Raw genomic sequence first — 14,063 nt, forward strand, 5'->3', positions numbered from 1 at the left:
GAACTCGAGGATGACTGGAGTGCGGGTCGCGATATCTGCAGTTCAGCAGGACCCCAAGACCTCAGTGTAAGAAGGACATCTTTTGATGATTACAGGTGACAGAGAAACATTCCAATTCCTTCAAGTCTCACCTCACGAAGTTGGAATAATAGGTGCGATTTATTTCTTTTAAGACTCTTAAGTAGATCCACCTGCCTGGGGTCCACATACGCACAAACACACATACATGCATTCACACACAATTACGGTAATATTCTTTTCTATCGCATGAAAAATTGATTTCTAAGATCATCTATACGGGAGGCGAGAGAAAGTTCCATTAAAGATCAAGAAGTTTTTTTAAGTACTCAAATTCGTTGCAAGAATTACTTACATTAGGACTCTCTAGTTCACCACTTTGGAAAAGTTTAGATATCAACTAAACTTTGGAAAAGTTTAGATGATATCTTGATTATTCATGATTCATGAATTCTGAATTTTAAATTTTTGACTCTTGAAAGCCAAAGAAATTGATGAACGTGAACAGTAAAATTACAGAATAATAGGATATATTTCTTTACCATTTGTTAGAAATTTAATTTTCTAAGTTCTAGGACTGCTTTTTTTCAGGAGAGCAATTTTGTGAACCTATTATCGTATGCTGCATATTTCTTCTTCAATTAGTTTACTGGCTCAGCCAGGATGGATAAAACTTTTATTTTATTAATTTTTTTTTTTTTGAAGGTACCTACACTTTTTCAACTCTAACCCGAGAATCAATGATGGGAAGAAGTGAAATGAAGTTGTAAATGATCCAAAATTAGGAGGATTTCTTGACGATTCGAAAGATCTTTTCAGTGAAGATTTCTGGAGATAGTGGAATATTAATGGTAAAACATTCTCGAGAACAGCTGGCGCAAAAGTTAAATATTTCCAGGGAATATTTGGGCATGGTGGGTCTTTCCAGTTCATGCATTTGAAAGTGTGTTCTTCATTTAGGATTAAACGGGATCAGTGGATCAGAAACTGAATTCTTAAAAGGTGACAGTAACCTGTCTTTTCAGTCATTCAGTATCTGACTATGTGGTAAGGGTTGAGAGGTGCCAAAGGCCGAGAGCTCTGTTTGCACCACTTTCCATTAGAGCATCTCGGAACAAGTAAAATCTCCTATGTCTAGTTTCACGGTATAAAAGTATTTTGCTTCAGTGGCTGATAAACTTTATTCATACGGTTTTCAACAGTACTCTCCTGAGAGGGGTCAATGAGAGTTTTCAGAGATAACAAAGAGACTTACAAATCAAAGATACTTGGGTGAAATGGAGCGAGATTCTACCCTAGTACTTTCAAGTTGTCAACACTCCTTGTAATGAAACTTGCGGTTACGAGTATTAATAAATCATATACTTGATTATGGAAAAGAAGCATTAAAGATGAAAGGGTATATACGACAGTGAACAAAGAAAAAGTGAAGCAGGAAGGTCAGAACGATTGCAAAGGTGGAAGACACACGAGTTTGCTAAATTGTATCTTTGACATTGTAAAATTTACGTTCGTTAAGGGGTAAATATTCTCTGAAATCGGTATCAGATTTATTACAACACGAGCAGTTTGTAAATCAGCTCTCTACATTTTTTCTCCTTCTGTAATATAACTTGACGAGACCACGAAGACGAGACCGCACTGCAAGGTTTCTATCGCTGAAAAAGAATAAAGAAAAAGGCAACCTTACAACTTCCCAACGTACACACCCCATCGTCTGGTATAATAGAGTAACTGCCAGGCCATAATAAGTCTTTTCAAGTAACCATATGGGCTTCGCACCGCCATTTCCGAAACCCTTGTTCCTGTGGAAATCTCTTTGGCAGAACTTTATTTGCATATCAAAGACTTAAGCACTCGGTTCACGATCGAGGCGCATATTGAACCCCCCGAAAAATGATGGGATATTTGTTTGGATTTTTATGAAAGCATAATAATAATAATAATAATAATAATAATAATAATAATAATAATAATAATAATAATAATAATAATAATAATAATATCATTGTTTTAATTATTATATTTTATCATTTCTCTAGGTGATTTTTTACTACTTTGTTTGGGTTCGGTTCACATCGTAAAAGTTTATTAAACTAGCGAAGATGAATGATGATTCACATCTTAACGGCAAATGAACAGACTGACGCGCACCCACAGAAATATTTAAATACCGAAGTGAATTAACAAAAGGCAAGTGCCGAAGGATGATTAGTAACTGACAATTATGATGTTCTTACATGCTTACATACATTCGAGATTTCTTGTTTCAATCTAGCAGCGTTCTAGTGTTATTTGAAATTGAAAGGTTCGTATACAACAACACTAACGCGCGATTTTCATACATTTAGGTTGGCACGGACTCATCTCTTGATCCACTAACCGGTTAATGTTCGAAAAAATGTAAAAAATGCGCCTCAGTTTCTTCGGCACAATCGCGTTTTCTGGACAACGAATAATGGTGTACGAAACTCTCGATGTGCTGCAATATGAAACACTCAGCCACGACCTGGCAGCGCTCAGTTGCCTCCCAGATGCAGTCAAGCTGCGTCGGCGGCTGGCACCTCTTGTGGTGCCAAACGCACGATCTATGACTAACCTTAACCATATGCACAAAAAGAATATATATATGTTGAGATTAGAAGGCTGCAATTTGGTATGTTTGATGATTGGAGGGTGGATGATTAACATACCAATTTGCAGTCCTCTAGCCTCAGTAGTTCTTAAGATCAGAGAGCGGACAGACAAAGTGCGGTCGAATGAACATTCCCATCTCAATACTTTTCTTTTACAGAAAACTAAAAAAGTAAGTTAAAAAAATTATAAAATGGAATAAAGACTTAGGCAACGTTAGAAACGGTGATTAACTTGCTTGACCTATGATGGAAAGGGTCAAGACACCATGTTATTCAGCTTTAGTCCTCGTTAGGTCGTACCTGCGTTGGTTATTCTGGGAGAAGTTGGCGTTGGGGACTTGGGAGGTGGAGGGAAAATCCGCTAACACTGGACTGAAAATAAGTAGTTTAATAGACTTTTTCATGTAGCTGGATTTCGAGTGGCCCCCTTCATGCATACATACATCATGCTTTCTATATACTGCCAGTTCTTTGATAAGCAATTTCTTCTTTTTTGGAAATATCAAAGCAACCTCTTAATTAGGACAAAATTACCATTGTTCAACAGTTGATGTTTAAGTCGTATTTCTCCAAGGGCTTGTTTAACCACTCACTCAGATCTCTCTCTCTCTCTCTCTCTCAGATACGGAGACAATTGCAGATTCAGGCACAAAATGAATAATTATGATGAAGGAAGGTCAAATATTATGGAAAAGTTGGAATTTTTAATGTCAGATTTTCTGGAAATGAAAAAATGAACAACATACCAGAACAGGAAAGAGACATGGGAAAATCCTTATTATTACCAATATTAAATGAAGGAGAAAACATGCAAACCATCATAGTGATGAATGCACAGGGTTTAGTTACGAGTAACTCAAAAAGAAAAATAGAGTACTTAGAAGAACTAACCCAAATTGAAAAGAAAATAGATATAATGAATATAAGTGAAACCTGGTATTCCCAAGAGACTGGGAATGATGATCAAATAAAAGGGTTCCAAACAAATAGATCAGATAGAAAAAATAGGAATCAAGGGGGAACCGCAATATATGGGAAAGACAAAAAACAGGGAAACATATATGAGAAATATAGTAACTCAGAATGTGAACTAATAGCGGTAGAATTTGAATCTGAAAAATTAATGAACATAGTAATATATAGACCTCCTAATACTAAAGAGTTTGACTTAATAATAGAAAAATTGGATGATATATGTAGAAATCACAAGGACTGGACTATTCTCCTATCTGGAGACTTTCAACTTTTTTCCTTTGCGTAGACTGGAAAGAAAACGAATAGGAGATTGTGGTTGTACTTATACATATAAAAAAGAGAGTAATAGTAGTGCAGAAGATAAGAGGCAATTCGAAAAGCTATTAGATATGCTACTAGAATACAACATTCAACAAATAAATCACCTGCCAACAAGAAAGGAAAATACTTTAGACCTAGTATTTGTGGACGAGATGAATTATGTTAAAGAAATAATAGTTTATAATGCGAGTATTTCAGACCATAATGTCATTAATGTCATAGAATTAAAACAGTCCATTCTAAAGCAAGTGAAAACAGAGATAAGCAAGAAATGAAAAAGTGGGAAGGATATGGAAAATACAACTTCTACAGTAAAAATATAAAATGGTCAGAAATAAATGAAGAATTAAACAAAGATTGGGATAACATCTTCGTAAGTGATGACATAAGGGTAAATACGGAGATAGTATATAAAATATTAGAGAAAATAGTGGATAAATATATACCGAAGAAGAAAAGTAAACATCAGTCATGCATACCAAGAGACAGAAGGATCTTGTTCCAGAAAATCAGAAAGTGGAAAAAAGGTCTTGCAAAAGAAAAAAATGCATGGAAAGTTATAGAACTAAAAAGTAAGATAGAAAATGCAGAACAAAAGATTATACAATCAAAAGAAAATGAAAAAAGGGACTTGGAAGAAAAAACACTAATAAATATCAAGCAAAACCCCAAACTATTATACTCATACGCGAAAAAGATGAATAAAAGAAGAATAGAAATTGGCCCTCTAAGATTTGAAGGGAGATTAACGAATGAAAAAAAGGAAATTTGCAACATATTGGCAGAACGATATAAGAGAGAATTCACCCCTAGAATAGATAATGAATAAGATAATGATATAGAAGTAAGGGACAAAATAGTGAATATTTAGCTGACATAGATATTAATGAAAGCTGATATTGTGCAGGCTATTAATGAAATTAAAAATGGAGCTGCAGCAGGGCCTGATGGAGTTCCTGCTATTTTGTTAAAGAAAGTTGTTCATTCTATCGCAAAGCCACTTGCAATATTATTAAGACAAAGTGTAGATACAGGCAAGATTTATGATGAGCACAAATTAGCATATATTACCCCTACTTTCAAAAGTGGATCAAGACTAGAGGCAAGTAATTATAGGCCTGTGAGTCTAACATCACATATTATGAAAGTGTATGAAAGGGTAATGAAGAAAAATATTATGAAACATTTAATAAAAAATAATTTGTTTAATATGAAACAACATGGTTTCGTACCCGGAAAAAGTACACAAACCCAACTGTTAGTCCACCGTGAGAACATATTCAAAAATATGAAAAGCGGAAATGAAACAGATGTGGTTTATCTAGACTTTGTAAAAGCTTTTGACAAGGTAGTCCATAATATATTAGCTAAGAAAATTAGAAAACACAATATCGTGGATAAAGTAGGAAGATGGTTAAAAGAATTTTTACACAACAGAAAACAGATAGTTATTGCAAACGATGAGAAATCGGATGAAGCCAAGGTAATATCCGGTGTGCCACAAGGTACGGTGTTAGCTGCAATACTGTTTGTTATTATGATTGAAGACATAGACAGTAATGTTAAGGATTCGGTAGTGAGTAGTTTCGCTGATGACACAAGAATAAGTAGAGAAATTACTTGTGATGAAGATAGGAACGCTATACAAAGAGACCTTAACAAAGTATATGATTGGGCAGAGGTAAATAGGATGGTATTTAACTCTGATAAATTTGAATCAATAAATTATGGAGACAGAGAAGGAAAGCTATATGCATATAGGGGACCTAATAATGAGACAATCACAAATAAGGAAGCAGTTAAAGACCTTGGTGTGATGATGAATAGGAACATGTTATGTAATGATCAAATAGCAATTCTGTTGGCAAAATATAAAGCAAAAATGGGAATGTTGTTACGGCACTTCAAAATAAGAAAAGCTGAACACATGATTATGCTTTATAAAACATATGTTCGTAGTCCACTTGAATATTGCAATATGATATGGTACCCACACTATCAAAAGGATATTGCACAAATAGAGAGTGTACAAAGGTCCTTTACAGCTAGAATAGAAGAAGTTAAGGACCTTGACTACTGGGAAAGACTACAATCCTTAAAATTATATAGTCTAGAAAGGAGAAGAGAATGCTACATGATAATTCAGGCATGGAAACAGATAGAAGGAATAGCAGAAAACATCATGGAACTAAAAATATCAGAAAGAGCAAGCAGAGGTAGATTAATAGTGCCCAAAACTATACCAGGAAAAATAAGGAAAGCACACCGGACATTAATCCACTACGCACCAGCATCGATAATGCAGCGTCTATTCAATGCGTTGCCAGCTCATCTGAGGAATATATCAGGAGTGAGCGTAGATGTGTTTAAGAATAAGCTCGACAAATATCTAAACTGCATCCCAGACCATCCAAGATTGGAAGATGCAAAATATACCGGTAGACATTAGAGGTGCCTCACACTGAGGGACCTGGGCAACCCGAACAACATGTAAGGTCTGTAAGGTAAGGTCTCTCTCTCTCTCCTCTCTCTCTATATATATATATATATATATATATATATATATATATATATATATATATATATATATATATATATATATATCATATATATATACATACATACATATATATATATATATATATATATATATATATATATAATATATATATATATATATATATATATATATATATACATACATATATATATATATATATATATATATATATATATATATATATATATATATATATATATATATATATATATATATATATATATATATATATATATATATATATATATATATATATATATATATTTATATATATCAATTCAGGAATGCCGAAGACACATGGATGTTTTTTGAAAGATATATTCAATAAGAAACGTTTCGCACATGACTATGTGCATCATCAGTCTGAAAAATGACAAAATAATAACATTAAAATACTAAAAATACACATGGATTCTTAAAATGACAATTAAAAACATTAAAAGACTAAAAAAAGCAAAGCAAAGTAAAAACAATGCTGTTACACCAACCTTCAGGTACAAAAGAAAGAAAGATAGAATGACCAAAGAAAGAACAAGAACCTCCAAAGACGACTGTGCCCAGATATAGTTGAGCAGAGGAGCAGCCACCGTTTAACGATGGAACGAGTCTTTTAATATATAATGACTCTAAGGTCGTCAGATAATCTGCATCCTTGGAATACCCTATTATGGAAAAATGCTGCTTCTTGACCTCAATTTACAATTGATAGCATGATTTTTTATATTTGAATGTTTCTGGTCTGCTCAATCTTTGTCCCGTTCTAAAACTCAAACCTAAGTGACTGTAATAACGCATCTGCAACAACCTTTTCGTTGATCCAATATAAGTACCAGGACATCCTGGGCATGTAAACTTATAGACCACATTGGATCTCATGAAGGGATGCAGACGGTCCTTAAAGCCAAACAAGGAGCCAATTTTGCTGGGATTATTGATAGCAATTTTAAATTAATGCACGGTATCTCAGTTTTCAATAATTTGTTTCAGTTTATGCGAAATTTGAGTTAAAAATATAAGGGATTGAAGCATACATAAGTTTTTTCGGAACATTAAAAACCGGTGTGGCAGGATGAAAATGATTAATTAAAAGTTTGTTGACGGTTCTAAAAACTAGATCTTTGGGAAATGAATTTTGTTGAAAGAAAGTAGTTAAAAATTCAATCTCTTTATGAAATATGGCCCAACTGGACGAGTATCTAAGAGCCCTATATACTAAAGTATAGATGGTATTCAATTTAAAACTGGTTTGGCAAGCACTGTAGAAATTATTTGCAAGACCTGTATAAGTGTTCTTTCTGTAAACGGCAGTAGTAAAAACAGAATTAGCTCTCGTGATTAAAACATCTAAAAACGGTAAACAATTATCTCTCTCCAATTCCATAGTAAAATTAATGTTAGGGTGTTGCTCATTAATAAAAATCTAAAAACTGGGTGGACCTGCCACTGATACTTAAAAAGAACAAAGGTATCATCTACATACCTTCTGTAAAACAATGGTTTAAAAGACGACGGACAACAATCTAAAAATTTTTCTTCTAAAAAAGACATAAAAAAAATTCGCAAATAAAGGTCCTAATGGAGAACCCATAGCAACACCATCTACCTGAGAGTACAATTTTTGATTAAAAATAAACATAGAATCTTGCATAAATTTTCGCATAAACTGAAACAAATTATTGAAACTGAGATACCGTGCATTAATTTAAAATTGCTATCAAATAATCCCAGCAAAATTGGCTCCTTGTTTGGCTTTAAGGACCGTCTGCAATCCCTTCATGAGATCCAATGTGGTCTATAAGTTTACATGCCCGGATGTTCCTGGTACTTATATTGGATCAACGAAAAGGTTGTTGCATATGCGTTTATTACTGTCACTTAGGTTTGAGTTTTAGAACGGGACAAAGATTGAGCAGACCAGAACATTCAAATATAAAAAATCATGCTATCAATTGTAAAATTGAGGTCAAGAAGCAGCATTTTCCATAATAGGGTATTCTAAGGATGCAGATTATCTGACGACCTTAGAGTCATTATATATTAAAAGACTTGTTCCATCGTTAAACGGTGGCTGCTCCTCTGCTCAACTATATATCTGGCATAGTCGTCTTTGGAGGTTCTTGTTCTTTCTTTGGTCATTCTATCTTCTTTCTTTGTACCTGAAGGTTGGTGTAACAGCAGTTGTTTTTACTTTGCTTTGCTTTTTTTAGTCTTTTAATGTTTTAATTGTCATTTTAAGAATCCAGTGTATTTTAGTATTTTAATGTATTATTTTGTCATTTTTCAGACTGATGATGCACATAGTCATGTGCGAAACGTTTCTTATTGAATATATCTTTCAAAAAACATCCATGTGTCTTCGGCATTCCTGAATTGATATTTGAGGGTCATACTGCAGATAGTATTTATATATATATATGTGTGTGTGTGTGTGTGTGAATACAGGAGCTTCAGAAGGTGTCCATGATCAAACAGTAAAAGGAATAAAGTTTATTATCAACGAAACGTTTCGCACATGAAACTTCTGTACATCATCAGTCTGTAAAAGAGCAAAGAGACACATAAATAACATTTAGTGATAAAAACAAAGGAACTCACAAATATTGAAAATAGTCTTAAAAATTAATAGGATCAAAGTAAAAACAAGCAAAGGTAAAGAGAGAGAGAACAACCCAAACACCAATCGTCCATAATATAGAGAGAAGATGGAATGACTAAAAATCAGTTGACGATGACGACGTCAACTATGCCATCAGCAACTCTATACCTGGCATAGTTGACGTCGTCATCGTCAACTGATTTTTAGTCATTCCATCTTTTCTCTACATTATGGACGGCTGGTGTTGGGTTGTTCTACCTTTGTTTTGTTTTAACTTTGGATCCTTTCAAATTTTTAATACTTTTAATTTTAATTTGTTTTGAGTTCAGTTTGTTTTTTATCATTGAATGGTATGTTATGTGTCTCTTTGCTCTTTTACAGACTGATGATGCACAGAAGTTTCATGTGCGAAACGTTTTCGTTGATAATAAACTTGATTCCTTTACTGTTTGTATCATGGACACCTACTGAAGCTCCTGTACACACACACAACACACACACACACACACACACACACATATATATATATATATATATATATATACACCACATATATATTTGTATGTAGATATGTAACTTTTTACCCGATACCTTATTAATTGTAGTTGTCAAAGCTCACTTAACTCCTCGAATTCTTCACAAGTTTGTGATAACGCTTGTTACTACAAAGCCTTGGATCCAAATGCAAGAATAAAAATGAATATGATATTATATATATATATATATATATATATATTATACATATATATCTATATACATCATATATACACATATATATATACACTTGATCCTTTGTTTATTGTGGTTAATGGTGACCGGAAACCACCCGCGATAGGTGAAAATCCTCGAAGTAGGATTGGCCCCCCTAGGAATTTCCGTATATGTGTGTGTGTGGGTACCAGAATATTTAAAATAATGCATATTATACTTTATATATATGTATTATATATATATATATATATATATGTATATTTATATATATATATATATATATCTATTATATATATATATATATATTACTTAAATCTCTTTAAATTATAAAAAACCCTTAATATATACATTCACTCACTCACATATATTTTACTTAAATCTATTTAGTTATAAAACCTTAATATTATACATTCACTCTCTCTCTCTTCATACTATACGTAATTATGGATGTTCTGCACTTACCAATGACAGTAGTATCTTGAGACTTGACTCCAGTAATGTTGACGACGTCGATGCAATGACGACGATGACAATGACGACAAGACAATGAAGATGACAATGATGATGACAATGACGACGAAGACGATGACAGACCTGTGCAGTTCGATGAATGTGATGATAAATGATGATGAAGATGGTGTTATTGCACAGGTATAATGAGGCCTTTAAATCAGTTCGGGAAGCGCCTCATCGTCAGATATTGGCACTGGATCGTCAATGTTTGCTTCTGAGGGAGGCGAAGAGGCTGGTGGTGGCAGAGATGAGGCTCCCACTCCACTTGTAGAGGCTTCAGGTTCACTCAGAGGCTCTTCTGCTAGAGGCGCTGATGGTGTAGTTGGGGTTTTTACCTGGGAGAAGAACATGATGATAGGTAGTTGCGGTCGTTGTTTTTTCTTTTGCTGCAAAATGCCCTTGTACAAGGACATAACCCCGTCAACACGGTTGCTAAACTCGACAGCTCGAACCCCATTCTTGTCGATGTCTTGTGCAAATTGTTGCATTACCCTTGCCATGCTGCACAATTATTGCAGGTTCTCCAGGGTAAGGCCACGCTCTCCAATTTCTTCGCCTTGCTCTTCTTTGCTTTCTACTTCACTTGCAGACTTCGTCATCTCAAGGTCTTCATCTGTCAGTGGGTCCGAGTGGGCATCAATAAGGCTGTTGATGTCTTCTTCTGTCATGTTGATGAATCCTTCATCCCTGATGATGCGAGCCAGCCTCACCGCCTTCTCCACTGCCGAGTGATGAACTTCGTCAGGAGTGAAGCCTGCATAGTCATGCCCCATGTTAGGCCATAATTTCTCCAGCAAGAATTTATGGTCTCAGTTTTCATGTCCTTCAATGCTTGCTGGATATTAGTCAAGCATGACGCAATGTCGCAGTTACACCAGTGCTTTTTCAAGGTAAAGCCGTTGTCGTCGTCAACTGCTGCGATGAGGCCCTCCATTGTGGAACGAGTGTAGAGTGCCTTAAAGGCACTAATGAAACCTTGATCCATTGGCTGAATTAGAGATATGGTGTTAGGAGGCGGACACTCAATTTGAATCCTATCATATTGCAGGTCTGTTGCATGGCCTCCTGCACAGTCCATCGAGAGAAGGACCTTAAAAGGGAGGCCCCTCTGACCCAGATACAGCTTCACCTGGGGAATGGAGAAATGGAGGGACAATGCGAGGGTCAGGGCTTTCGTTATCCAGGTCTTAGAGTTATGCATCCAATACATAGGGAGCAGAGCCTTATTTTTGTTCTTTAAGGCCACTGCATTTTTGTCCCTATAAATGAGGCCTGGCTTAAGCATAAAGCCTGCAGCATTGCCACACATGATAAGAGTGACACGGTCCTTGTGGGCCTTGAAGCCTGGCCTCTTCACTTCATCCTTGAAGAGGAATGTACGAGAAGGCATCCTCTTCCAAAAGGGGCCGGTCTTGTCCATGTTAAAAACTTTCTCAGGGAGGTAGCCGCCATCACTGATGAGCTTAGGAAACTCATCCTCCACGTAACGACGAGCAGCATCGGTGTCGGCAGAGGCAGCCTCACCACACAAAGGCACGCTTTTGAGAGGCACGCTTTTGAGGCCGTATCTCTCTTGAAATTTATCGAATCAGCCTTTGTTGGCTGTAAAGCCTCGTCCTCGAGGAGGCGAATCACTTGTGGCAGAGCTAGTACTGGATCATCTTCAGCAGCTTCTTCAGCATTTCCTTGGTCGTCGTTATCGGGCAAGGTTTGATCTCAGAGAGATTTGGCCTTTGTCCTGATCATGTTAGTGTCCAAACTCACGTTTTTTTTCCTGCAATCAGCAACCCACAAGGCTAATGCAGCTTCCATTTTCACAATTCTCTTATTATGCGGAGTTACCACGCATTTTGCTTCTTTATTAATGCTTATTCCAGCAGTTTTGTGGTTGTTAAAAATTCGTCTTTTTTTATGTAGCACACTGTCGATTCATTCACTCCACAATGGCGTGCCACTGTGGCATAACTTCTGCCCTGTTTTAACATGTCTAAAAGTTTGACCTTTTCACTGATGGTCATCATCTTCCTCTTGGGTATGGTGCTTAAGAGGCATTATAAGGGCTTAACAAAGTTAATATTGAACACACACTAAGATGCGCGAGAGACAGTTGACAGCGTGAACGAGAGTAGCGATACAACAAGGGAAGGAGCAGGGAGAGGATGTATGATGCACAGCCAATCAGCTCATGGGATACATCCACTCGTGCTTTCATTTGTCGATCTCACGCCGGAACCAATCACGTTCCTTGTCTGAGTGCCCATGGGTATGTCCAAAGCCTCTGAGGAGAAGCCCTCTCTCTTTTTCTTTTCTGGCATCCGTTGGAAAAACGTTTTTTGCGCACATCACGATGAAACAGCGCTGATTTCCACAATACGGCTTCCGAAATGGCAGTATTTTGAATTTTTATTTTTTGATGAAAAATAAAAATCTTGAACCGTGAAGTGGTGAGGGATTACTGTATATATATATATATATATATTATATATATATATATATATATATATATATATATCTATATATATATATATATATATATATCTATATATATATATATATATATATATATATATATATCTATATATATATATATATATATATATATATATATATATATATATATATATATATATATATATATATATATATATATATATATCTATATATATATATATATATATATCTATATATATATATATATATATATATATATATATATATATATATATATATATATATATATATATATTTATATATATATATATATATATATATATATATATATATATATATATATATATATATATACATATAAAATGGATGTATGTATGTGTGTAAGTGTGTTCCACATACACTTTGAAACACATTGAGCAATTTCAACCAAACTTGGTATACATACTACTTACCATCTGGGAACGAACACTATAGGGTTAAGACATCACTGGCACCAAAGGGGGGCGTGTAGGAAATGGAGGAAATGTAAAAATTACTGAAAATGACTCATATTAGTGTCTAATCCATAGTTTTATGAGCTCACTGAGATTAATAGTGACAGTCACGATGACCTCCAAATCCAAGTTCAGCATTGATGGGAAGAGGGGGGGAGTGTGAGAAGGGGTTGGAAGGGGTTGTGACATGTTAAAATAAGCTGTGTCTAATCCACAGTTTTCGAAGTAGCTGAGAAGAATGACTCCCGATGCCCTTGAAGGCCAAGTACAGCTCTGATAGGAAGGGGTGAGGATGAGAAGTGGGTGGGTAGCGGGTGACATGTAAGGATAACCTAAAATGATAGATATTGGTGTCTAATCCATTGTTTTTGAGTTCGCTGAAAAGAATAGTGATTCTCCCTACACCCTTTAAGCTCAAGTTCATTCCCAATAGGGAGTAGGGTAAGAAGGGGGATGGGAAGGGCATGTTTGTAAAAATAATTGAAAACAACAGATATTGGGGTCTAATGAATAGTGACACTCCCAATACCTTTCAAGTCCAATTTCAGCCCTGATGGGAAGGAAAGTGAGAAGAGGTGGGAAGGGGTGACATGTTCTTAAAAATAACAGAAAAAAAACAGATATTAGTGTCTAATCCTTAGTTTTCGAAGTTGCTTAGATGTACAGTGCCATTCCTGAAGCCCTTTAAGTCCAGGTTGAGCCACAATAAGTGGGGGGAGAAGAGAAGAAATTATCTTAACAGGAATGAGAGAGAGAGAGAGAGAGAGAGAGAGAGAGAGAGAGAGAGT

The 14,063-nt window shown here is 35.3% G+C and overlaps 1 protein-coding gene across 1 annotated transcript; it reads right to left on the minus strand.

The window, feature by feature from the left end:
• Positions 1–10,839: 10,839 nt before the first annotated feature.
• LOC135211537 (tigger transposable element-derived protein 1-like) lies at positions 10,840–13,596 on the minus strand. Its single transcript, XM_064244840.1, has 3 exons — positions 13,365–13,596; positions 11,204–11,902; positions 10,840–11,084 (listed from the first exon to the last, which is right to left on the minus strand). Exons 1-3 carry the CDS (start codon positions 13,594–13,596, stop codon positions 10,840–10,842), a joined length of 1,176 nt encoding a protein of 391 aa, XP_064100910.1.
• Positions 13,597–14,063: the final 467 nt, after the last annotated feature.

Source organism: Macrobrachium nipponense, chromosome 4 (genome assembly GCF_015104395.2).
Source record: "Macrobrachium nipponense isolate FS-2020 chromosome 4, ASM1510439v2, whole genome shotgun sequence".
In the NCBI taxonomy this organism is placed as follows: Eukaryota; Metazoa; Arthropoda; class Malacostraca; order Decapoda; family Palaemonidae; genus Macrobrachium; species Macrobrachium nipponense.

Coding starts and splice junctions, on each gene's coding strand:
- LOC135211537 (XM_064244840.1), bottom strand. CDS start 13,596: ATGTCACCCGCTACCCACCCACTTCTCATCCTCACCCCTTCCTATCAG. Junction 11,903..13,364: donor GACTGTCACTATTAATCTCA/GTGAGCTCATAA, acceptor ATAAATTTCAAG/AGAGATACGGCCTCAAAAGC. Junction 11,085..11,203: donor TACCTTGAAAAAGCACTGGT/GTAACTGCGACA, acceptor ATGACTATGCAG/GCTTCACTCCTGACGAAGTT.